Source organism: Pygoscelis adeliae, unplaced genomic scaffold (genome assembly GCF_000699105.1).
Source record: "Pygoscelis adeliae isolate BGI_AS28 unplaced genomic scaffold, ASM69910v1 Scaffold3, whole genome shotgun sequence".
Classification (NCBI taxonomy): Eukaryota; Metazoa; Chordata; class Aves; order Sphenisciformes; family Spheniscidae; genus Pygoscelis; species Pygoscelis adeliae.
Window position 1 is genome coordinate 917,955 of NW_008824446.1, and position 26,423 is coordinate 944,377.

Here is a 26,423-nt window from a genome sequence, read left to right on the forward strand (position 1 = left end):
GGCAGGGCAGGGCAGGGCAGCGTAGCTCGGCGCCCGGGCCGGCATGTTGGCGCACGTACGAGCAGGGGTGTCACCGCCAGCCGCGCTTGGTGCGGGGCGCGCTCAGAGGGGGTCACGCAGGATCATACGGAGGGCTGGTTCATTGGAGGCTCGAGTGCCCCCCGCCTTGGGATTCAAAACCAAATTAATTTTCCCCGAGAAATAACTGGAGTGCAGTGGAAGCCATTGAGCAGGCATTTACTTCTCTGGACGCTGTCTAAGGGTCTTCTCGGCGTCCAGCGTTGTGCAGAGCAAGGAGGGACGCGGGACAGAGCCATGTCTTACCCCAGGAGGAGTGAGCAGAAGGAGAGAAGAGAGCACTAGGAGATGTGCCACGGGGAAAGAGATGTCTTTCCTCTCTCAAGGTTGTGAGGAAAGCGAATGCAAAGGCTGAGAATGGAGTGGGGGACAGAGCTTGTGGCCCATCAACTTTTCCAAACTGGTTTTAATGTATAGTAAGTCGGTGTGCGTGCGAGCGTGTACGCGGCGGGCGCGAGGTGACCTGGCGGGGTGAGGAAGATGAGCCGTGGTGTACACTGTAATTTCCTCATTCACGTTTATTGCAGTAAAACATGCTGAGGAAACGCTGTGGTATTGTGAAGCAAGAAATACGGGACAGCTAATCGCAAGGAGGAGCCTGCTTTATTTTCTGCTTTTCTTTACTGGCTATCATGATTTACAAGGTAGAAATGTGAAAAGCCAAACCTGCTTTCCAGGACACAGAAATGTGGTGAAGATGCCTCTGAGTGTCAGAGACAGGGCTGTATCCTCGTAAGTGCTTTTTTGCCTGTGGGCTCCGTTCGGTCGTTAAAGGCAGGGGCTCAATAACCTGTGGTTATTAGGTGGCAGCAAGGAAGGCGGGAGCTTTGCCATGGGGTACAACAAAAGCTGGATCTTGAGGAATGAAAGCGAGCATGCCCCGTACCAGGCTGTCACCAGAGCTCTGGAGATGAGGAACGCCTCGGCTGGGCAGATAGTGTGGCAGGGTGGGAACGGCAGCGAGGCTGGCACCGCGGAGAGCGAGGAGCACGGCGAGGAGCAGACCTACAGGCATTTCACTACCACCGTGCAAATTGTCATCTTCGTAGGGTCTTTGCTGGGTAAGTGGGTGTTGCTGGAGTTTTTTGTTGATGTGGTTTGTTTATCCTTATGATCAGGGACTGCAGACCAAACAGTAACTAGCGTAATTTTCTGCCTTAGTGGCTCTTCTTCTTGCGTTTTAGGTCCTCAGGTGTATGATTTCATGTTCCTTGTGGATTTCTGATGTGTAAAAGCTATTACTATAAAAAGTTAGCTATTCATCACAGATGAGAACCGGTACATTATATGTATGTATCACTTCGTAAACTTTTCTATCAGAATTTAAATGGGCAAAAATTTAATGGGTAAAAATGTAATGGATTGATTATACCCTTATTTTCAACTGTAATGGGATCTGTTCTCTTTATTATAGAAAAGGGTGTGGAGTGTTTTAAACAAGTTTTACTGAGTTTCTGTTTCACACTGCAGTAATTCTGCATTTTGTCCTGCAGATTTCAGATGAATCCTTTGGAAGTACTTTATGCTGTAGACATATAAAACCATGTGCAATCTTGCCTACTTGTTATACTTAAATTAGGAATCATACACTTTAGATAATGTGGTAGTAAACAAATAATACATATGGCCATATAACTTTACAAATGTGTGTACGTTTGCTTTCTAGGTGCTTATAGTACATTGTTTTGTTAGGAATACATGTGAATTTCTTACTCCCTCCAAAAAAACAAAAGGGCAAAATAAGCCTTTTGGTGAGTCAATTTAGCACTGTTTGGGAGATCAGTAAGCTGGACTTCAGTAAAATGCTGCTACTGTCTAAGTCATTCAAAGCTAGTTACTGGAAATGATGATGAGGCTTTTCACACAGGGCTTGACTGAGAAAGTCTCTAGCTCTCCTAGGTGAGTTCAGTAGGACTTTGCTAATGGTCATTGGCACTTATTATCAGGGATTTGCTTTTGGTTTTCCTGATCTTGAGTAATGCTAAAATCCATTTCTGTGGCCATGGTAATTAATTCTAATATGGATTTCCTCTTGGTAATATTTAATATCACTTAAATAATTTCTAAGAAGATAGTAAGCATAGTCTTGAACAGCGTTGAGCTCTGGGCTCAGTTAGCGATACACTTACTGGTTATTACTGTAATCACTGAGTCTTTTGGCCTCAATTATTCTTTTGTCCAGTGGGGGTAATCCTCATGGTTCTTGCTTTTTTTCTATTTAGCGCATAGGTAGTATGGGGAAAGGACTCTCTTTTTCTGTATGTTGGATAGTGCCTGGCACAAAATGATAGCCAGCAAATAGTGTCCTAAAAATAACAAATTTGGATGAGAAAAGTCAGAATTTTAGTTCTTTACCTTTTGGGTTTTGAGCCTTAAGAGTGTACATTTGGGTCATATGTCCAGACTTACTTTCATGAGCATGGATCCTCAAATGTTATTTGAAGAAGAAAACAGACACTCTCAGGCAATCATGCCTTCAGCAGATAGGAGTTTTTAAAAACCAACCAACCAACCAAAAAATACCATAGCTATACATTTTGCAAGACTACTGTAAGTCATGGTTTGGCACTCCTGCAATTCGCTTTCAAGAGGTGGACTCTGTGAAAAGATTTGGACCTATTATAAGGGGTTTATCTGCAGATTGGATGCCTGGGAGGCTGATGAAGCTTCCAGATCAGTAAGTCTTCCAGGCCTATCAAAGAGCAAAATAGGAGAGGAAATTGTGTTTTTTTCAAATATGAAAATGCAGTAGTCCAATGACAGATGTTAGCAGTGGGCCTCATGGATTTACGGTGATGGAAACCAATTTTAACTATTTTATTGAAACTGCCTTCTTTTCCAATCTCCCTGCTGCCCCAAAACACTATTTTAAGAACATTTATGACACACACTATCACAACAGCTGAAAACTTGAGAGTCTTTGAAAATGTCTTCCCATATCATCCCTATGAATGTACTGCTATTCCCTCTTTACTGAATGGAAACAAAGCCACAAAGAAGCTGAAGTCCTGATCTCCTGAAGGTCTCAGGGTTTTGGTGCCTGCATGCTCAACCCTCATACGTGCCAGATGTTTTGCTGCACACTATCTCTGCATCAGCAGGGGAGAACAACTTGATATTTACCTCACACTTACACTTGCACAAACGCCGTTAATTAAGTTTTCCTCTTCATTTGTTCTCTGCCATGGTCCTTAGAGCATGGGCGGCGTGCAGATCTTTTTCTCCCTCAGGTGGGCCCCTCAGCTGAGCTACAGAATAGCAGTTCTTTGGTCCAGTGAGTTTCAGGTTTCTCTTTGCAGAGGGGAAACCCTTTGAGGGGAATTAGGACTATCCTTCCCCCTAAATCATGAGATGGGGGGCACTCTCCTCAGAGGTAGGATGTGTGGGTTTGAATTCTTTCTGGTTTAGGAGGATGTGCAGCTTGTACATCCTACAATGTCAGTGCCCAAGCCACTTTGCTATTGCATAAAATAGCACTACCCTTTTAAAAGGAAAAAATTATTTCTGCTTCCAGCTTGAAAGGGAACAAATGTATATGCCTCAGTCCTGATAATGAATACTGGGGTCTGACATAAGCAGCAGTCTATAGCACAGAGAGGTCCAGGTCCTACAAGAGGGAAGAATCACAGTTGGGGTTGTGAATTTAATTTGGGTTCCTGCTGCGCAGAAAAATGTGATAGTGATAGTCAGTTGTGAGAGGGACGTACACTATGTTTTTCTCTCCCATTTATTTGAGACCTGTGGGGAGACTTGTAACAGTAGCAGAAATTCTTGTGTTAGTTTTCCCTGTGTTGTGAAAGGACTGTGCTATGGTGAGTGTTTCGTGATACCTGCTAAGGACAAGAAAGAGTCAAACTGTTCTTTATGGTTACTTTACAATACATTGAAAGCATGTTCTCAATTAATTTATTTATTCTAGGTAGCAATAACAACGATACAAAGATTCTAGAATTTTTGTTTGTCTTTAAAAGGGATTATGTAGTTGTGACAAGCTTGCCAAAGCTTGAACCTGGATATGACCTTAACATGTACGTCAGAAGATCTAACTGGTAGAACCAACCAGAAGTATCAAGAAGAGGCTTGCCAATTGGCAGATTTTTTTCCTATTGTTTTTTGTCCTAATTTGTAGAAAGTTGTCATTGTTTAAAAATTCTGATTTTGTAAAGAATCAGATTATTCCATGATTGGAATGGACAAAACATAATTATTAGTCTAAAAATCACTTATAATTTAGGGATGAGAGTTCTTCAGATAACTTGGTCATGAGTTACTGAGTTAACGAAGCTATAATGTGCTTAAATGCTACAGTTTTAAGTAACCATTCATGTGACTTTGAGTCTGTTTGCACAAACTTCCCACTGTTGCTTTTCCACTGCTTGTGTGGAAGCTCTTGCTTAGCAGACTACCTATGATTTTAATTTTCAAGGACTGAGGAATAAAATGGGGTAAATCTGCATCTCTATACTTTGAAGCCAACTGGTACTACCCATTATGCACTCCTTTGGCTGTAGCCCACCACGAGGTTTCAGCACAAGACAGGAGGCATTGGAGGGATGAATTTGGTCAATTTAGTTATCCTGATCAGCAGCTCGGTTTGCCTCTATGAAGGAAAGATTTGCAGTATATTCAAGACTTGCAAGCCATTCCTGTCTGTGATGCTTAGCTGAGCTCATGAACTGGGGAATTCATCTGGGGAGCTTTAAATGCTTTGCACATATTGATGAACTTATTTACCAAATGCACAAGGTGAGGTACCAAGTATGTATGAGACTAGAAGGCCTTGTTAATGCTGTCTTCCTGTGCAGCTCCGTGGCTAGTAAGGGCAGTTCTCATAGTAATGGCATTTCCTAGCCTGTAAGCTATCAACTCAGGGCAGCGCTAGAATAAAACAGTGAAAATGCTTGCCACCGGTGTTTCTCGTTCCACTCTTTGAACTGTACTTGGATCAGGGAGTGTGGAACGTGTTACAGAAAAAAATACAAGCGTGCTGAGCATCAGCAGAACTAGGAAAAGACCCATGCCTCTTGTTACCACTTTCCTTTTCTGATCCACACGTGTACTTGGTACTCCTGGAAATCAAGAGAGTGGGTGCCTCAGGAACTCTGGAATGACAAGTGCATGTGTAGAGATGTTTTTTCTGGCATGGGGTCAGGTGAGTTGCACTCAGTAGTCTGCTTAGGCCATAGCTGTGCAGTTACAGTACGATTAAATCTGTTGCTTCTAAGAGAAGTTACTATAGGAGAATAGAAGCCAAAATAATTATGCTGCTTCTGTCAACTCTTTCATATGGATGACTGTTTTTTGAACCCCTCAATTGCCCCTAATTGGCTTAGCAAAAGGAAAGCTAATGTGTTGAATTTCTGTGTGTAATGCAGCAACTTTCATTACCTTAAATATGAGGGAAAGTGAAAGGCACCAATGGGAAGAACTAGCTGATTTTACTGGCCACTGGACTGATGCAGACAGGAGCAGTGTGACATGAGAAGCAACACATGCTGTCAGTACTGATTCCCTTCGGTTGACTTAATCCTGTGTGGTAAAAGGTGTCAAGAGATTTGAGCTTTGCATGTCCTAACTTGTTTTGAAAGGATGTAGAAGTCATCAATGGAAGAACAAGAATGGTAGAGATTTGCTTTGAGATTGATCGCTTCACTTCCACTAATCCTGCACAGATCTATCTGCTCTGCGGTTCCCTGTGTATTCTGCCTGACTCAGGTTAGATAATTTTCTACTGCCTTGTAAGAACTGTGGGAACTGTTTTGTTTTGCCTAACTTGTGTTTGAGGCCAGTTCCCTCCACCTATGCCACCAAATGGATGTGACTAAGATGATGAAGTCAGGATTGCTTGTGGAAGTGAATGATGATTTGCACTCACGGTAACACTGGCTCGGGTCCTTAGCTGGCAAATTCAAATGGCTACTATCAAAGGGATGGTGTTGTTCATGTGAAGTTGATAAAAGGAAGGATAAAATAAAACTTAGGTTTAGAACTACTGCCCTGTCAAATTACTAAAGTTTTGAAGATGGAGACCATATTCTCCATTCTCATGATTTTTTTTGGCATGTTACCCCTGTTTGTCTGTCTCTGGGTTCTTGTTTCAGAGTCTTTCTTCCGAGTCTGTCCACTTCACAATGTTGTTCTGACATCTATTGCCATAGTAGCAGAGTGCCATCAGTGATACAAATTCATAACAAAAGCACAGTTTTTCATGCAGTTTCTGAAGTTGCTCCTCTTTGAGCAGGAGTAAAGTTCTGCTTGCGATTTTTTTTTTTTCTTCTTTAAATCAGAAGAAGAGGAGATAAATAAAGAAGAGATTTCATGAGTTTTGCTGATTGTGTAGGGATTTATTTGGAAGAGGACTGACAAGTGGCATTGGAATGGTAGAGAAGGAAAATTTGTAGTGTTCCCATGTCTATGGGAAGTTGGTTCCTCTTGCTGGAGAACAGTTAGGCTTCAGCTTTTGTATGATTTGCTGTGATCATAATGGTCAGCATGTCCCAGGGCAATGCAGGCCACTGGTGGTTGTGCCCATGACTCTCTCATTGTGCTAGGTTGTCTGTACCTTTGCCATGTATGGACCGGGCTTGTTCTCACAGGCCAAGTACAGAAACCAGGAAATTCAGGAGCCTTTCAAGGGGAGACCAGTTTTTGTTGCCTGCTGTTGCGGTGAAGAGACGACTGTGATTTGACTGACTGAGATCAATGGGCCAGGAAAGTGAGACTCTGCTGGCTTCTCCCATAGTGACTAATAGAATGGGAGCTACATCTGGCTGTGCAGATGTATCTGCATTGGCTTTACAGGTAAGAGAACCCTAAGGTAAAGAAATTTCTGCCCTTTGAGAAGCATGCTGCGCAGCAATTCTGTTATATTACCCTAGGAAAGTGTTTCTTGGTTTTTGTTTTCCATTCTCCCCCTTCTGAGACCTGTGTACACTGGGTGCGTTCTAGATTTTCTCGTTTGTTCTCTCATCGTGTAGACCATATGATGAGATGGAGCTCATGCAGTGATCTCACTCTCCATTTTTTGGGGGCATATCTCTGGCTGTTTGGGCTTCTAATATACAGAGCATGCTGTGAGGATTAACTGCAGCATGGTAGGGCTGCAACTAGCACTGCAATACGTTTCAGTAATGCACAGCAGAGCAGCCAGGCTGAAAAGGGGGATCACCAGTGCTGTTGGTGTTACTCATTGCACACTCACAGTCAGAAGAAATAGAGGCTTCAGATCTTTCAGTCTGAGGTCAGAGGGGTAGAGCAAAGTTTCTAGGTTGTTTTTTATTGGATTTAAGAATTTAAACTTGTAACCTGAAATTCATAGTATTTTTTAATTCAGATACTTTCTTCCCTCCGCCCCCTCCTCCAGCATGAAAAGAAAACAGCAAAAAGCTCTAGTATATTCTTGGCTGCTATTCAAAAATGAATAAACAGTTTATGGAAAACAGAGTATTTGAACATGGCAACTGTGAAAAAATATTAGCTATTTGATTCAGAAGAATATGGAGTTACTGCTTTTACTCTTGTGGCTGTCAGTAGCTTGAAAAAGGATACATGTGGACAATTACTTTTAAATAGGTGACAACTGATGAATGGCAAATCACAGATGCTTTTTTTTTTTCTTTAGAAAAGCTTGGGATGACATAGGGCTCCTTTTAAAAGCGACAAAATTTTTAATAGCTTCCTTTTTATCAAAGAAGATTCTTGAGATCAGATTTGCAATGAATATAGGAATAGAGCAATATAACTCTACAAAGGATATTTTTCTCTTGCCGTTACAGGTAATCAATCTGCAGAGACTAATTATTACTTTAGCACAGCAACCAAACCTTTGACAGAAGGAAGAGGGAGTATTACTTCTGAGTTTTGGCAGGGAGAGGTCGCTGGAGGTGGCTGCAGCGAGTTGAGTGCAAGTTCAGTTGAGTGCAAGTTCAGTTGAGTGCAAGTTCAGTTGAGTGCAAGCCGTGAGAGGCGTTCTTGGAAATGAAGAAGAGGATCTCCAAAAAGCACTTGTAGCCAGTATGCACAGTAAGCTTAGCTTGAAAGGGAGATAAAATTGATGGGCGAAATGCAATGGACAATAGCACCTTCTATTATTCGCAGGAGAAGGGAAAGGAAGACCATGAATAACAGCTTTGAGTGAGATCAGGATATGGGCTCTGTCACTATTAACATGGATTTTTCCACAGTTCACTTATTTACATACCATTAACTGCAGTTAAATGGGGGAGCTTATGTGTTGTGCTTTTACTGACTGTAGCATGGGTGTAGCTGATGTTCGTGTTAGGCTTAGGCGAGATGATATCCCATTATCATGGTTTGTAGTTTCTATTCTTTTCATATTTCCCAGGTCTGAGAGTCTGCATGTGCTCCTGAGGTTATTTGAGTCTGTTCACAATTTTCATGTTAGCCATGTAGATAAAACTGCATTAATTTCTTCTTGAAAAAAATCATTCTTTTCAGACATTTAGGAAAAAAACCTCACACTAGACAATTGATGAAAATTATAATGAGAAAGAGATGTCCTCAAGTGCCAGTGTCTACTCCCTAGACAGTTAGTAAAAAATGCACAGAAAGTATCCCAAATAATCCCAAATCCAGGAAACTTTCCCAGATCTTGTAGATCAGTGCCTTAATTGGGGTTTGGGGAATGAGGCTCTGTTACTTGCTCTTTTGTCTTCCCAGATCTGTCTCGTACAGAAAGAAATGTCATTGGAAAGGCTGAGGATGCTCTGATACAGTTTGAACTCTATTCTAGTGGTTATAGCACTTTTTTGGAAGCTGTGGGTTAGATTGATTACCTCCTGGTTTCTAACCACGCTGTGATGATATCAAAGGGAGGCGTCCTTTGAAAAACAGCGCGCTTTGAAACCAATACCAGATTTCCAAGTGAAAAGTGAGTCTTCCCAGTGTCCTGCGGGACAAGAAGAGGCAAGGCTTCAGGCTCGCCCCTTTCCCTGAGGATTTCCCATGAGCTGTTTGGCTCCAGCCTCTCCCTGCCCTTGAAACTGATTTTCATCTCCCTGTCTTGACATCTGTGAACAGACATGTAAAATGGAGTTGTTGCAGCACCTAATTTATAAAAGGATAGATTCCTTCTGGGATACAATCGTGAAGTGACTGGCAGTGTAGGTAACGTGTTCATAAAGGCAAATGTATACTAGCATAAGGAATAAATATTTGTATCTTGGAATAGCTACCAGTGAAGTTTGCCACAGGCATCTTCTATAAAGAATGAAGCAGGGAATCTTGCAGTAAAAAAATACTGCAGGTACATGATTAAAGGCTAGATTGAGAGAATTTTTAAAGAATGAGGGGCACATCTGCAATAGCTCCAGCAAAAATTTGTAGCCCTGCCCCCAAAAAGGGTAGAACCGTCTGGGGGGGGGGGAAAAAAGGGTCTGGGGATGGGAAGGATGATGTTTTGTTTCTACTGGTGTCAGTCTTAGAAAAACTGGAATTGTTTTAGATGAAATCTTCTAAACCAGGCACTTTGCATAGATTAACTTTGTTGCTGATTAGCTGGAATAGTTAAAGTTTGGCAAAGCAAAAAGTGACTGAAAATCAAGTCTAATAAGAAGCATCAGGCGAATGTAATGATATGAGTGGTAATATTTGCATGTAATAATAATGGCATAGTAATAACATATTACAGTATCATAACATTTCGGGAATAATTTTCCCCTGCATTTTTGTATGGGTGGTTCCAAGCTTCAGGAGTAATGGACCTTGCAGCAGTAAGCCCAGTTCAGGTTGCGCCTTTGATAAAGTCCGTCTGGAATAGGTATTATGCTTTTGCTTTTTATGTGTTTTCGGGTGAACTACTAAGCAATTATTTTTCCGAAGAAAAATTGAGTTTGGGGAGTGGGTGAAGAAGAGGGGTTGTGAGAACCTCTGCGGTCCCCGTTGCTATGGAGACCTCTCTTCTTCCTGTGCTTTAGCAGAGGCGCCTTGTCTGGCTTTGGCTGAGGGGCTACTCAGATAGCACCGCCGCATTTTAAAAGAGAGGCATTGGGAAAATAACGATTTACCCAGTCTGGAAACGTGAGGGATGCAATGATTTATAACTGAAATGCAAGTGCGTGATACTCTGGGGCTACTGTATGCTGGAGTGTTCCTCAGACACGTGCTGGGGGGTTAGCTGATGTCTTTAAACATCGTGTGTGTCGAGGATGTTAAACTCATCGCTATTTAGGGTGAAACTGATACCAGTTGTTTTACTGTCTGTATTCCCCGTGTGAACACTTTAATGACAGCTATGAACCAGAGCTGTTTAACTAAGTGACTGGATGTCATGTTTTGCTTTTCACTGTGAGTTACATTTGCTCAAATGCCAGCTGGTGTGTATATCACTGACTGTTTTGAACTTCAGTGAAAGTTTAGATACATCAAGATTTTGTATTGGATATTATGGGCAGTAAGTTAGTGTTTCAGGCATGAATGAACCCAAGCCTTAGGAAGAATTTTAAATGGTGTTAGTTCTGTTACAGACCTCATTTATTGGCTTGTTATTGAGCAGGCACCATGAGCACTTAAATGAGGTTTTTATTATTTTCTGTTCATCTTTAATAATTAATTTCTTATTTGTGTGGTGTTGGAAAAAGTAAGTTTTCTGCTTATTGGGAACATTTTTCAAGATCTAGGAAATTGTATACTTTTTTCCCCACTCATCCCCAGAAAAGATGCTGGTAAGTGTTTAGGTGCTGCTGAATCCTGTAGGCTGATAGAGGTGAGCCTGCTGCAGCTCCGTGTCCTCAGGTCCAGCCACAGCAAGGCTGAGCACACATTCCCAAGAGGCACACATGCACACAATACGTATGTACATATATGCACGAGCAGCCACACAGACTGACACAGACAGAAAATGCAGCACTCATGCAAACACAAAGAGCACCAATGGCCTCATCCTCTTCCTCTTTCTAGCTGCTCAGGATGAAAGCCCATTAGTATAAAATACATAAGCATATACATATACGCACATCAGTATAGATCCCTTTGTAGTAGCTGGTCTTAGACCAGCTAGTCTACCCAATAGCTGGCCCAGGATCCTCTGGTCTCCCAGTTCTCTCACACACAGACACACAGATGTAGACGGGTCTCTCTAGTTGCTGGTCTGGACCTATGACCTTACCAGTAGCTGACCTCCAAATCCCAAGGTCTCTCCAGTAGCTGGCTTGGACCTTCTGGTCCTCCACTAGCAAACTTTCAGACCCCTCTTGTCCCCCCTGGTTGTCTGGCCCAGACTTATGGCCACACCAATACTTGTCTCCTAAGCATCTTATCCTACTTGCTAGCTAATCTGGCTTGATGTTTAGTAGTGATTACACACTGACATACACGCTTACACAAACGCACACTCCGCGGTCTCTCCAGTTGTTGCCACCCTGATGTGTGGGCCCTGATATCCCATGGTCTGACTCCAGTTACTGCACTTGGACCTCTGTATGCACACAGACCCATGGAGCAGAGAGCCCCTCACCTATGAGAAGAGTTGGAAATGGAGTTTAATGAGAAGATGGGATAGATTGTGCATGGCCAGACAAGTGTACTGATCAAATGCCAGTTTATAGATGGCTTTATCCCCTTTTGCCTCTAGTCTTCCGCACTTGTTCCTCCCCAAAGCACCCTGCACTCTCCCTTTACCCACCTTTTTCCCCCTACCATAAACATCCCATAGTAAGTTTTGTACAATCCCAAAACGGTGTTCCCCTGTGTCCCACAATGACTCTCATACCCTTGGGCTAAACCCCCTCAGTCTGAAAGGAGACCTGCAGAGCCTCTCCCACAGACTGACAGATGGGGGCCACCCCTGGCCCATGGGGTGGAGTCTCCTCTGCGACAGCCTTGGGAGGGGTTGGGGCAGGGGCTCCTTTCTCTGAGTAGGCCATTGGGCTTCCCCCACCTGGTGTCATGTCTCTCTGCTCCTTTGTCTTCATGGAGGCGAGCCTGTAATCACATCTGCTAATACAAGCTACAAACTGCACTTCTTTTTGATAGTTTTTGTATGATGAGGCTCTGAGATCATACAGTAGATGGTATGTGTACTAGTGGGAATATCACTGTGAAGTGTTTTGCAGAGAAAAACAAAAGTGGATTTTATATACATCCTCTATATATTTAAGGAAAAATTCCTAAATGATCAAGATAATGTTTTGTTTTCCTGCTGTGCTTCTTTTGATCCCTGCGCCGCCCCCCCCCCCCAGCCCCGCCCCATCACAGAATTTGTAAATGACTCTGCATTCTTGGGTGTCCAGTATAGGTGGTCACTGGGGCAACAGCTGAACTGGAAGTCCAAAGACTTGGGACTTTTCTGTGTTATGTTTCCTATACTTGCTGTCTCAATACCTAACAAGCAAGGAGTTCTCAAAATGTTCTGAGAGTGGGCTAGGTACTGCTAGAAAGTTTGGAAATGGCAGAAATACCAGTGAAACAATTATTGTATTGTACCTCTTGTCATTTCACTGCTGATTAAATGCTATCCCTGTAGGAAGTACAGCCTCTTGTTTTCTGAACAGTACTGTTACATGTAAGCCTTTTTTAATTTTAGCATCTTTAAATTAGATTTACCAGCTGGAAGCAGGGACAAGAACTGGTGCCTTGTAGCCAGCCAGCTTCCATAGAAACATTGCAATAAGGAGAATATCCTGGATTGGAAGGCTGACTGGATAAGAAAGCGCATAACCTCTCATGGTAAGGCTAATTAGATCAGCCAGACAATGCAAATGGCAATTATGGTAGTAACAAAAGCCGTAGTGAAGCTGAAATGGTGATGGCAGGGAGAGCTCTAATTGTCTTATTCTCTGCTCATGGTCTTTTGCTATCGTTGGGGATTGCTGGGAGATTGCTGTGGACTGCTGCCTTTTTAAATGCTTTATCAGTTATGATATTCAACACTGTAATTTACATTCTTCTCCATCATGAATAGCCTGGCTTACTTCCTGACAAATGTGGTCCTTCTGCTAATTCTCTTGAGGGAAAACAAAGCCTGTAATTTTTTGGAGGACAGAGACTCTGTTCTTAGTCTGCTTTTTTCTACCACCTTTGACTTACTCTCTTGTCTGTCAAAGCAATTCCAGCAAGAACTCAACAATTTCTTCCAGAAGACTGATAAAATATGAAGTGATCTTGCTTCCTGTGTAACCTCTTGTATCTTTCTCTACATAGCTTGTGTCACTTGGCTTGTGTTCAGACTCCAACAGGCCTTACTTTTGTTGTGTATGTATATTTCTTATGGCATAACTGGATCATTTCTCTGATACTGTAGAACAAACAACAAAGTCATACGAGGGGCTAAAATACATTTTCTACTGCCATTGCCTGAATTAATTGGAAAAAGTGGAAATACTGAGGTAGGGTGGTTTTTGTTGTTTCAATTTAATATCTGTAGTTTTAAGGAGTATCTAGGACAGAAATGGTAGTCTGATTCACCTTTTCTATTTGTGTATTAGGCTGTTTATTTCCCTTAGCCTTTTCAGAGGAGCATTAAGCTACAGCCCCTTTGGAACTATGTCAGTCTGAATCAGGTGCTCCTTTATGCCTTTTGGCTTTCCCCAGCTTTTAGCTTAAATGTTTTCCTCCAATTTTCAGCCTGACTCCAGTTTGGTTAAGGTACAGCCAGCCTGTCCTTCTACAGGTCTGTATTGTCCTGAAAGATACCCCATTTCTTAATGTATCTAAAACCCCCTTCTCAGCATCACCATCTCATTCATGCACTGAGACTCCAGATCTCTGCCTGCCCTTAGCATATAGAGCCTCTTAATAAATCTCTTAATGACAGCGGTTATTAAGGTCCTGGGCTTCAGTATCCTGGTTGATCACCTGAATTGAGCCTTCAGAATGTCCCTCTGACACTTACCTGTGTCGCTGGTGCTGATACAGACTGACCACTGACCCTGTTCTTCCTTGTGAGCTATTGGGAGATCCCAGGAGGTCTGCTCCCTTCGCACCTGGCAGGCAAGTTACCGTGCAGTCCTTCCTCTCTGATGTCTCAAAGCCAGCTAGCTCTGTGCCTAGTAAAGCAACCGCCTGCCACTGCTGCTTCCTGTCCTTGGAGTCCTTTCTACTGCAGGCACATCCAGTATGCAAGAGGACATTCTTGCCCAGATGGGTACTGTCCTTCCCTGAGACTTGTGTCCCCAGCACAAGAGCTGCTGCAGTGGAGGTGAGAGTATGCAGCAGTGTCTCTGTAGGCCTCATATGGGACCTTTTTATTTCTCTTAGCTGTTCCAGTTTAGCCATTCCCATCTGAAGAGAACGAGGGCCAGGAACTTCTTGTACTGTATACACACATGCACACAAAAAAATGGCCCCTGAATAGGTAATCACGTGTGCTGCACTCTGGCCAGTAGCACTATCTGTTCCTGGACTTTGACTGGCACGTTGAGCTTAACATGTTAGTTTTTTAAAAGTCTTATTAGTTTAGCTTGTCTTTTGCTTCAGTGATTAAGATTGCTGTCCTCCTACTGTACTGTATCCTTTTTAAGATGCTTAGCAGTGAAGTAAGATGTAGCCTATATGAGATAAACTGAGGAGTGAGTGCGTGCACGTGTGAGTGAGCGTGTGCAGAGAAGCAAGCTCGTCTGTACCTTTGCCAGTGCACGCTCCCAGTGCACTCTTCCATCATGGCTGCCTCTGTTCACTATGCTCCTCTGGTTATTTAGCTTTTGCCTTTTGTCCTGTTGTCACCTCCGCCCTGGGTACGCTCAGCCCCCTTGTCAGCATCAAGGGACCACCCTGCAGACCTCTTCGCATCCCGCCCTCTCACATCCTCCACAGCAGTCACTTGGCAAACACTGATCAGCCTCAGCAAACTCCTACTTGCCCAAAGCATGTGGCCACCAAAGGAGGCAGGCCAGCCCCAAACTCACCAATCTTGCCTGCCTTCCCACTGTTCCTGTCTTTTCTGGGCAAAACAGCTGTGCCACCTGCCCTGTTTGATTGCCCTTTGTTTGCTACATGTACTCCCAGCACAGAGAGATAAGCATTCATCCTATTTTGTTTGGAGTGCACAATACCCTGTGATGGCTGGATGTAGCATCCATCTGTTTTTTGCAGATACATCGTCTCCATCTTGTGTGGGTTAAGTCTGGGAAACTACACATATGTGTACAGTAACACTGTGTATATGACTACTGATCATCAGGAAATCACAGTGGGATGTTGCCACACATACTGCTCTTTAACATGTCCATGTTTTTTTGGAGGACGTTTTAAAAGATATGGTTCTTATTTTGCCCACTTCACCCAAACATTGATGCGTTAATAGAAAAAGGGAACATTGCAAGGAACATCATGTGCAGGTTAGCAAAATTACTATAATACTTACAGAAAAAGCTGCAGAACTCAATAGTATATTACAGAATGTTCTTTTACTTCACTTATAAAAAATTTTATCTATTATCCTTATTTTCATCCAGTACAGTTCTCTAGTGTTCATGCTAGATTTGGCTAAGTTCAGTATTCTATGTCTGTAATTTAATTTGAAAAAAGAAATAAATTGCCACCACACCAGAAATTTTCTGACTGTAACAAGCCTCTGTAATAGGACAGCAAAGACATCCTTTTGTTTTACTCAGTTTTTAAAACACAGTCATCAGAAGAAAAGAGTCTGGTTAAAGGAGATACTAAAACACTCATACAGTTGGCAAAGGCTGATAATGCATGATGTGATACTAGCCTCTGGAGACTTATTTTGATAATTTTAAGCATTTAAGAAAGTAAAATTGCACTTCAGGTTCCAAAGGAGCTGAAAAACACTGAACTACTCTTTGGATTCTGTTTCTTCTGTAATTTCTTAGAGCATAACGTGGACAGATCCGAGTAAGTAGCTGTCTCAGAATACCTTATATTTGCTGGGGCTAATCCAATGGTCAGAGGTGATTGCTTTGTGACCGAAAATGCAGGTTACATGGTTAAAGACATTTCTATGTGATAGGGTCTAAAACAAATTGTATGTGGAAATGTCTAGGAAGGGCAAATAGAGCCCTAGAGCCTCTGGTATCTATATACGCTGCTAGTAAGTTGTCTTCTCTTCATTTAATATCATGTAGAGAGCTAACAAAGGTGGTAGGTATTTGCATAGTAGTCTGTTAATAATGTTACAGTTACATGTATCTTAGCTTCATTGATGAAGTAGTGTTAACAGTCTCTGTCCATACATTCTGCTATTTTCAGAGAGCAGTTAACTTCGCAGTCCTGAGAATCTGATATCTGAAAGAGAATTTCTTTGATTTTTGTTTGGAGGGGTGGAGGGGGACGTGGTTCAGGTCTGTCCCTAGGTGAATTAGGGTTGAGTTAGGCTGCTTGCAGGCTGTCTGCAAGGCCTCCCTGTGGACTGGGAGACAGGCAGGCTTTGAGTCTGCTTCTGTCTTTGGTCAAGGCCATCTTCATATATTGTATGGTCATATCTATCCAATAATACTAGTCTGGAAGAATGAGACTGCTCCTTTTTTAAATTGTTGAAAACTGACTCTGTAGGCTTTCTGTGCTGTATATCCAGCTCTAGTGCGAAAGTAGAGTGTCTCTGAGACTGGTGTGGCAGCTTGGGGTGAGATGGCTGTCTTATGTTGCTGCAGGGTAGAAAGAACGTGTAAACCCAAGCAATAAGAATAGCTTGAGTGTGAACTGATTCTACATGTGTCATACCAGAAGTAAATGGCTCCATGCAGTCTGTGTTGGAGCCTCAGGTGGCAAAAACGCTATTGCATTTCCATATATTCTCAGTTGCTAGCATAAAGTACAGCATGATCAACGTAAGGTAGCAGCAGCTCCTTAAATAAAGTATTTTTTGTTTAATTGTTTGCTTTTAAGGAATAGAATTTCTCAAATATCTTTGTTTTATTTTAGACATGGACTTGATGTGTTTGGCTTTACCACTGACTTATCCAACCACACTAAAGAAGAACCTACTTTTGCGGTGCAACAAATGAAATCTGTTTACCTAGTCATCTTTTAAAGATGGGTTTTCTGGGAGAGATAGCAAATTATCCCAAAAGGCCATCCTTCCTGTTAAAAAAAAAAAAGCAGTATCCATCTTTGTACACATTTTTGCTTTGCTAAGTGATAGTTGAGATTATTTACCTAATATATTATCTCTCATATCTAAGAGCAAAGCTTTTATCTGGTGTCTCTTCTTATTCAGGCAATATACTAGCTAATTTATACGTTATGATTTATAAGCCGTGTTTACAGAGATTTGCATTTGTTTACATAAACATGCTTTAAATGATCACTCTTATTCAGTGTCAGCACCTCTATTCTAATTAAAATGGAATTAATGTTCAAATGGTGTTTTGCACCTGGTAATAGAGTACCAGCCATTGTGTGCCGGGGTGACACTTCAACTGAACTACTGCACCCTGGGGACAAGCATATTGGCATAGTGTGCTGAGGTTTCTTGGTGCCTGGCCTTATTAAGTGACAGGTGCTTTAACCACTTAGTTTAATCTGATAGCACAATCATTTCTCTTGAGCTTTGATACTTTTATCATTAAACTTGTTTAACTTCTTTAATTTCACACACACAAGTGATTGCCACCAATGGAAAAAATCTCCCCTTCTTTCCCTCGCCTTCTCCAACCTCTTTTTTTGTAACCTTTAGTTTAACACTGGGGGAAGAACAAGACTTAATGAATGTCAAAGTAGGTAATAGCTATTTAAATACCTGATAAGCATCTGCCAATCATATATGTACACAAAGCTTAGCAATGAGTGATGTGCAACTCTTACACCTGATGAGGTGTGCTTCAGGCAGCGCTGTCGCAAGTGTGTGTGGGAAACAGGGCATTTGAGTGGGCCCTGATGAAAAGTACTATTCTTACTAGGGAAAAGCATAGTGAAAGTCATCATCAGCCTCATCATCTTCACCATCACCACCTGCTGCACTGGCAAGGACACCAAGGGCAGGACATTTGTCTTGAGACCCCATTGCTTCCCCTCCCTGTCACCATGGGGCAGAGTTTTTCCTATTTTCCTTCTCTCTCACTTTCTCTTCTGTGTTTTTTTAATCTCTAAATTAACGTTGAAGTCCATGTATGCCATCAGCTACGGACCCCATGAATAAATTTTTGTGCATTTAAGCCAGTGTCAACATCCTTTGGGCAATGAATGGAAAGTGCTCAGACACCACAAAGTTTCTGAACCTATTTCTGGTCTCTCATTCTAGACAGTGGCCAGGCTCAGACTAGTCAAGACTATGTAACTTTGCTTTTTGCCATAACAATTTACTTCATGTCTATAGTGCTTCTAATTTCTAGAGTGGTTTCCTTAGCTATGTCTTGAACTAATTTACTGTTCTTTTTTTCTTCCCTGACTTAGTAATTTTAGTTAAGTTTTAAACTCGAGATGAGCTTGTATTGTGCATTATGGATCAATACTTGGAATTGTGCTTCCCCAGCATTTGGAAGCCTTCAACATGTCTGTATAAGTCACTCTTCGTTTTGCCTGAAGTTGTCTGAAGAGCTTATAATTTAGATTTCTAAAGTCCAAAGAACAAAGGAAACAGTAAAAGAAGCTAGAGTATGTGAAGGTAATAGCAGAAGGAGCAATGGTTGTGATGTGCATATGTGTCCATACAGCTGAGATTGTCAGAAATTATGAGTGAGTTTTGGCTGGCTGTCCTGAGAAGCCATACAGATAGGTGTTCACCATCTCCTGAGTATCAGGCTTAGGGTGTCACCCAGCAGAATCATTATCTGCTCTTGCAAAATTGGGCCATAAGTGACTTCCAAAGGTAATGTGGGAAGTTCCCTATTTAGGGAACCCTGTGATCTTATCTCAATACTCCTATTTCTAGTTTCTCATTCTAGACAGTGGCCAGGTTGTACCTTTGGAAGCTCTAGAAATCAAATTTTCATATACTTCTGATTTAAAAAAAACCCAAACCAAACCACACACAAAAAGAACCCCACTTCTATTTTGCTTCAGCTAAGTTATACGGTTTTACAGTAATTTTTGATTTGCAAAATGATTCACTACATTGAAAGAGTCTTAATTAGAAAATCCCTGCTGGCTGTTGAGTGCTTTCAGTTATTCTGATTAATCGGATACTACCACTGTGTGGAATAATTCTGCCATGACTTGGGGAGTCTTTTGAACAATTTGCTGCTGCTCAGGGGTTCCCAAAAGATTGATTATAAACTGAGACCATCACAGGAGCATGCAATAAAAAAAAATGATTGTGTGCTTTTTTAACTCTGACAGTTGCAAAGCCTGTAAGGAACTGGAATAAAGACAGAAATCTGACTGTAGATACAGAGGTGCGTTACAGACAATGACTTTGGTCTATGGAGAAGACAGCAGTCAGACTGAAGAGTTTCCTCACATCTCCTTTTTCCTGTAACCTTTTGACTCTGTTTTGTTGCTAAACCTCCTGAGTGCAATCAGAGAGATTTTTTTGAGAATTGTCTTTTTGGCATGGTAACTACTGCAACGGCAGCATGTAATAGCAGTCACAGATACTAGTAGTGTGTTAGCAGTCAGCAGGGAGTATTAAATTATAGACCTGTACTGCAGCAATACTTACCCAAGAAACACACGCCAGAAAGTGCCATATATTTCAGTGAAGCAGTGGGGAACCTTGGTTTGATCTTAAATATAAATGAGAGCTTTTGATTTGTTGTATTTAACTTACTTTCATGTTAGGAGACCAGCCATAGAGGTAGCTACCCCAGCTGGAATAGAGAGGGAGCTTCGCTGGTCAAAATAAAAAAAAGAAGCTACGTACAGGTTAAGAGTAGATCCTGGGTGAGATATTTGCCATCTTTTTTCATGTTCTCTCTCTTAAGGAGGAGGAAAGTGGCAGCACACAATGTTTAATCTCTTTAACTGGAAAAAAAAGTGACATAGGTCTGAGATCCACCCAAGAGACAGGAGACAGGCACACCTGTAGTGTGGCTGATGCCAGGACTGTGTGCCCAGGTCAGCGCTTGCACACAGCTGCCGGAGCCACGGGCAGGGGCTGCGGGTCCCAGGTGAGGCAGGTCAGGGCCACTAAGGCCCTCATAGTCAGCCTGTGTGAAATTTGCTTTTGCACAGAACTGTAAAAAGCACACGTGCGAGATTAATGTTAATACATGACAATTATGTCTGTGTGAAGGTATGTCTGTAACCCTACTTCGAGTGTTAGTGGCAGTGGTTAGTGCTTCTCTGAACACCTTTCTGGCAGATAGAGGATGGCCTACTTTCTGCCTTTCTTGCCCAATCTCGCCCAATCTACGTCCCCACTTAAAAAGCTAAGAAAAGTGATAGGTGCAGTAGCTTGCTGAAAACCCGTCAGCAGTGCAACTACATCTGTAATATGCTTCCCTCTCTCTGCTCTCGTCACTCAGGCACAGTAAGGGAAAGAAGTATACTCCGCTCTGTGCAGCACCTCGCACCCTCTGGTAGTTGGTAGGAGAAAGCGACTGAAATCTCGGCAAGGCTGTTAGTGTAGCCATATGTTTGGGTTAATACCTAGACAACATTAGCACAAGCTGCACTACTGAGCCCGGGGCCGGCACGGCTGAAGAGGTGGTGTGGGCACTGAATCCCCTGTGCACAGGCGAGGAAACCAGTGCCTGCCGCCTGGCTTGCTTTCTCACTATTTATCAAGGTGAGGGCTGAGAGAGATTTCTGTGCTCTGTTACCTAAGAAGCAAAGTCTTACACCAGGAAATAAGCGACACAAGGCAGTGTTATAGTGAGGTGCAGAGAGAAAGGGTGTTGAAATGGAAGAGTCTCCTTCTGCATAGAAGTATGTGTAGGGGAAAAGTAGATGGGGTTGTTACTCAGAGCCCCGATGTATTGGTGATGTTTCAGTGGGAAAGAGGGAGATTTCTGTATTTTGTTCTATCTGGAAAAGAAACATTTTGCTGATTTACTATCAGCTATTACCATGAATCACTGTCTTGGGTAAATAAGGTTGCTGGCCTCCCTATTTTATGGGACGTTATACCAGGTCATATGCTCTTGCACGTGTTGATCTCGTTCATGCTAAAGGCCTTGGTTACTTTTCATGAAGGTTTTCATAGGAAAATTTATAGGGAAGTCAGTCCCCAGAGCAAAATGTTTTCAAAATAGAGTAGAAAAGATGCTCAGAAGTTGTAAATGTGACTTTATAACTGGCTAACCTTTTATTTGTTTACTGGTGCTAACAAGGACCGCAGCCTATATTTTTGTAACATCTGAGTTCAGGAACTGTTGGCAGATCTGAGTTTTCCTTTATGGGTCCAACTTGGACCTCAAAACTGTAACAAAGTAAGTATGGGAGTTTGCTTTGGTTTTCCTTGCACAAATGAGTAGGTGTCAGGAAACTCAGTGTCACGCCTGGAGCAATAGGGCTGCTCTGTCCCATCTGTGTGGCCTCAAGGTAGAGTGGAAGTATGCTGAAGTGTTTTTGAATCCAAAGGTATGAAGTCACGGATATGATTTGTGCTTAAGAAACAAGCATTCGGACTCCTCATGGCTGTTTCTTGCCAAACAAAATCTTTGTGGCATGTTGCAGTACTGAGAGGGCTCATTTTGTAAGGTTCTTTTGTTCCAGCAGATTAATGAAGTTTGGGGTGGCCTAAAACTTCTAAAACCAGAAATGTTGGCCTGCCTTCCTACTGTTGTTAAAACTTTTTTCTGCATTTATATAGGTTTTTCATGATAAAGGAAATTTTGTTTGTTAGAAAACATTGTTAAAGCCATAAATTTGTAAATTTTCAACTTCTCCAGGGTAAAAAAGAGGTTGTCTTTAATCAAGTTAGTTTATTTTCAGTGTTTTATCCTTAATTTAGTTGAGTTAGCATGATTAGAACTAAGCCTCTCTTGGCCCAGTAAACATGGCAAAATTTTATTTTGAAAGGTGCAGAGTGAAGAATATGAGAGATTTCCCTAATACATTTGATTGTTATGTTCCCCTGTGTTTTTTAAATGTATTTTTTGCTAAAGATCACAAAAGTGTAAATAAGTTTTGTCCACAAAAAGCAAAATAGAGGATTTCAAATTATCCTGCCAGTGGTACCAAACAAACAAAAATGCAATTATGCTGGAGTTTTACCTCCACCTGCTCTCATTGCAGGCTGTGTGATACTGTGTGGAGCCAGTGCAATGATAATCCAAATAGATAAAATTAAGTCTAAAGGCACATGAGTAAAGGTTTTTCGACAAATATGCTGGAAAGTGCCTATGAAAATAGCTAAGTACTATTATTCCATCCACATGAACAGGTGAGCTGTGTACACACTACAGGGTTAATGCAGTATTTGTCTCGATGACAGCATCATTAGAGTCACAAAACAGCTTTGAAGATTACCTACTATTCACATTTGTCATAAACTCTGCTTTATTTTGCATTTTGTTTACTTGCATTTCAGTAAATGTAAGAAATATCCTACCAGGTTGGTGATAAACCAGATAAAAAAGAGCTCTTGTAAATAATAACACAGATCAAAGACTACTGAACGACTTGTGTGTCCAAGAGAGGTCTGTCTTTAGCCTGAAAGCTTCTCTTCTCTTCCCTCCCAACTTTTGAAGTGGGTTTGATAAAAGATGCTGCCTCCTGTACCATCTTTGCCTCTCATTACTTTGCAGAGCTGTGGTTCTTGTGGGTGTTTTTTGTACTGAAATGGTAGCTTGAGATTAGATCTTTTTCTGCTTCATCCTCTGAAAAGACGCAAAGACCTCACCTGCAGAGCAATTCCATGAAATTGCTCCAATATAGTTTTAGTAATAGGTATTGAAAATGCATTTAAAAAAAAAAAAACACGAACAATTCAAATAGGGCAAAAATGGAAATTTAATAAGTAAATTGAATTAATAATGTTCACAAACATAAAACTTGGCAGAAAGAGGATATATTCAGAGAAAAAAAATTACCTACTAATATCTATTGTAGCCAACAAACACAGCATGAAAACAGTCTTTGTAAATCTTTATGTTTTTAAATATGTTAATTCTTAGAAACAAAAAATTACCCTGAGAGTATACATGTGGACAAAGAGGAGGAGGCATGCATTTCTTCTTCAACATTTGTTCTGTTTCCCAGCAACGTGAAATCGGTAAAACAATAAGTTAACAAAACAAAAGTTAGAATAGAGGAAAGGGAATAATTTTAGTGCCAGTTGCATTGAATTACAGTTTTCATGTATTTTCGGAGCAGTGTGAATCCGGTAATTATATTATCAGTGTTCATCTAAATGTGATGTTTGAAGGAAATAGGAATTTAACCAGATAATGCCTTCTGGTTCCTCTGGTTGGCTGCAGAGAGGAACACTGGGGTACATTAACCCTGATCACACCGAGGTGACGTTAGGTGATGTGAGGAATGAACTGTCAACACAAGAAGGGTCTGCTGGCAGCTTGGGCTAGGTCCTTTGTCCTTTTAATTCCTAGAGAGAATTAAAAATGGTGATCAGATCAATACAGATCAGTCTCTGACTTTGTGCCTCTGGGAGGCTAAAGCTATGCTTTTATACACCCAGTAGAATTTGAACTTGGCATGTGTGATATGCATACAGGGAGTAGTTTCTTCCTCTCTTCCTTTTTCTCCCCCCTTCGTATTTCAGAAGAAAAAACCTGTCTCCCTCTTTTATGGGTGGCATTACTCATACTTATTAACCTGATGAAAGGGTTGCAAGAGTAGAGGAAAACTGTCCATCTTCTCCTCTTCATTCAGTTGTCCATAGCAGGGAGAATTAGAGATGCCCTGCAAGTCCTGCTTTCCCGTCACTGCTTGTGTCACAATCTTAGCAGGGTTGAGAAAGCAGTAAGGTAGCTTTATGATCGCCTTCATCTAAATAAGTATTGGGACAGCCAAATTCATTGACAGTGGCCTGCTTGAAGGATGAAAAGTGGTTTCAGGTCTCAGTTTTGCATTTTGTTTTGGTTTTAGCTTTTCTAAGTAGGTGTATTTATAATGTGAGTGTCCATGCGTGTCCTACAGAGACTCCATCATCTCAGCAAAGGAAAGCTAGTTATGAAATATTTTGCAACTAAATCATAAATCAGGCAGCCTGGGATCAGTGGAATGACAAAAGAAAAAAAGGATATATAAAAACGCTTCCCAATTAAGTCTGCTCATTTCCGAGGAATGGCAATAGTCCTTTGGGTCATTCCACAATTCTCTGAGTGTATGGCATTATAAAATTTATTTTTAATTTCCATTTTCTTTGCAGAGTATCATTATCAGGTCACATTAAAAACATACAGTCTTGAGAGAGTAGTGCCTTCCACTGACGTCTGTAAGGGAGGTCTCTGTACACTAGCAGGCACATCTGTGGTATGTGGTTTCAAAACATTGCAGAAGATAAAGCTACATGACTGCCATTAATATTGTAATGAGCCATGTGGCAGAAGTCACTGGCCAAGTATTTGTCTGGAAGAGAGTTGCTTTTCTTTTAAAAAAAGCACAAACTAGACATGTTGCAAATTAGATACAAAATAATTGATGCATTGTTTAGTTTAACCATTTAAACTCAGAAAAGGCTATTGACATACTGGCAATATTTGCTGCTCTGTACTGCCAGATTAAGACTTAGAAGTAACCTGTTAAACAGTAATTCAATAACAGTAATTATTAATGTATATACAACTCAAACATTAATATTGCATTAATGTTTTTTGCATTTATGTATACACTAGATGCTTTATGAAATATTTATCTAACCATCGTAGTTTCAGTTAACATCTCTCAATTAGCATATTTTACCAATAAAGCTTGAAATGGTAAATTAACTTCTCCATCCTTGAAATACCAGGAGTTTTTGATTTATTTGCTGTTGGAACACTGAGGCATGAACAAAAGAAAAGAATAATCTCCACTAAAAATAATTTTATAGGAATCAGGGAAGTGCTTTGTCATGTAAATTCTGCTTTAGGATACAGGTGGGACACCCTTGCTGTCCTCAGTGTGCAGGTTCTGCTATGGTCTGTTGAGCTACTCACAAAAGCGATGGTAGAGTGAGTCAGGGTTTAACAACATGTCTTTGAGTTCCTGTGTAATGATTTTCTTTTTTGCATCATTATAGTGCTAATTTTTGAAGTTGAATTTTTATCGAGTAGGCTCCAGAGGCGATTGTAGACTCAGTAAAATGCTGTGGGCTTTTTGTTATTTCTTTCTTTACTTTCAATCTAGAACATCTACTGTTTTAATTCCAAGTTTGTTACTTTACTGATGAAGTCTTCCTCTACTATGCTTTTAGAAAAGAGACTTCTTATGAAGGCACATCTCATAAATTAAAGCTTTTAAAGCAGTTTCATAGTTTGTGGCACTCTTACAGTATTAGCACAAAGATCCAAATGGATCATGGATATGGAGCATGCACAGGTTTCTCCGTACATAGGAATGGGTTGGCAGGACAGGGCAGAGGGCTGTCATATAGCTCCCTGTGCTGAATATTTTTCTTTTTCTAGGAGAGCACTGGAGTGTTGCAGTCTGTCAATAATAATTATCTTTAAAAAAAAAAAAAAAAATGGGATCACCTCGACAGAGTCGGAAAGAAGTCCACATGCTAGTTTGCTAAAATGAAGACATCTTAATGAAGACATTTTGGAACACAGGTGGCTATTTTTCCTGCTATATTTATATAATTTTCAAAATATGAAAGAGAGGTTATTACAATTATGCAATCTAAAATGACCATCACTGTGAAGCCCTCTGTTTGCTTATATTAAACTTGTCTTTAAAGCTTACAGAGTGATTCTAGTGTGGTTTTCCCTAGTACACATCTGGTAGCAAACTTTAAAATGGTTACTGCCGATGAGTTGTCTCCCACTGGAAAATCAGAAAGAGCTGAGGTAACCTCTGACAGTAGATTGTGCTGTTATTTGAGTGCCTCCTCATTAAGCATTACTTATGCTTGCATTGGCACTTCAACACTTGAACGGCTTATTACAGTGTCTCTTAGAAAAAGAGAAGTTCTGTAATGCCTTTTTCTTAATTTGTTTTTTAATAAAATGCCCTACCCAGATTGAATTGACATGAGAAAAACAACTCATATACATATTAGTTTGTATTTGAGATTCTTTTATAGTTTATTCTTAGTGTAAGCACACTGATGGTTTGCTTTTGGAACTTTAATGACAGTTTGGTAACGTACTTGTGAGTAGTTTTTCTGTTACATGACATTATACACCATGTACAATACTGTTGTTTTTTTTTTTAAACAATCCTGTTTTTTTTTCCTTCCGCAATTCATTTATTATATATTTTTGATGAGATTTGCTTGTTTCCAACACTAGTTTTATGTCTAGTTACTTATTTTAGTAAAACAACCCAAATATGTTCCAAATCCAAACAATACAACTGTGTTTTTTTTAGTTGTGGAATTATTTTTGTCTTTGTATTTGTGAATGTATTTATTAAGTTGTTTTTGTGGTCATTGCTGATAC

At 41.0% G+C, this 26,423-nt stretch overlaps 2 protein-coding genes across 2 annotated transcripts in view; one reads left to right on the top strand and one right to left on the bottom strand.

Moving 5' to 3' along the window:
- The window catches only part of EIF2AK4 (eukaryotic translation initiation factor 2 alpha kinase 4), a 47,870-nt gene extending 47,553 nt beyond the window's left edge, over positions 1-317 (bottom strand). Inside the window, exon 1 of the mRNA XM_009321002.1 lies at positions 242-317. Within this exon, the coding sequence (XP_009319277.1) occupies positions 242-317 (76 nt within the window). The remainder of the gene's footprint in view (positions 1-241) is intronic.
- A 593-nt stretch (positions 318-910) lies between these two features.
- Positions 911-26,423, top strand: part of GPR176 (G protein-coupled receptor 176) — a 43,526-nt gene continuing 18,013 nt past the window's right edge. The window contains exon 1 of the mRNA XM_009320979.1: positions 911-1,139. Within this exon, the coding sequence (XP_009319254.1) occupies positions 911-1,139 (229 nt within the window). The remainder of the gene's footprint in view (positions 1,140-26,423) is intronic.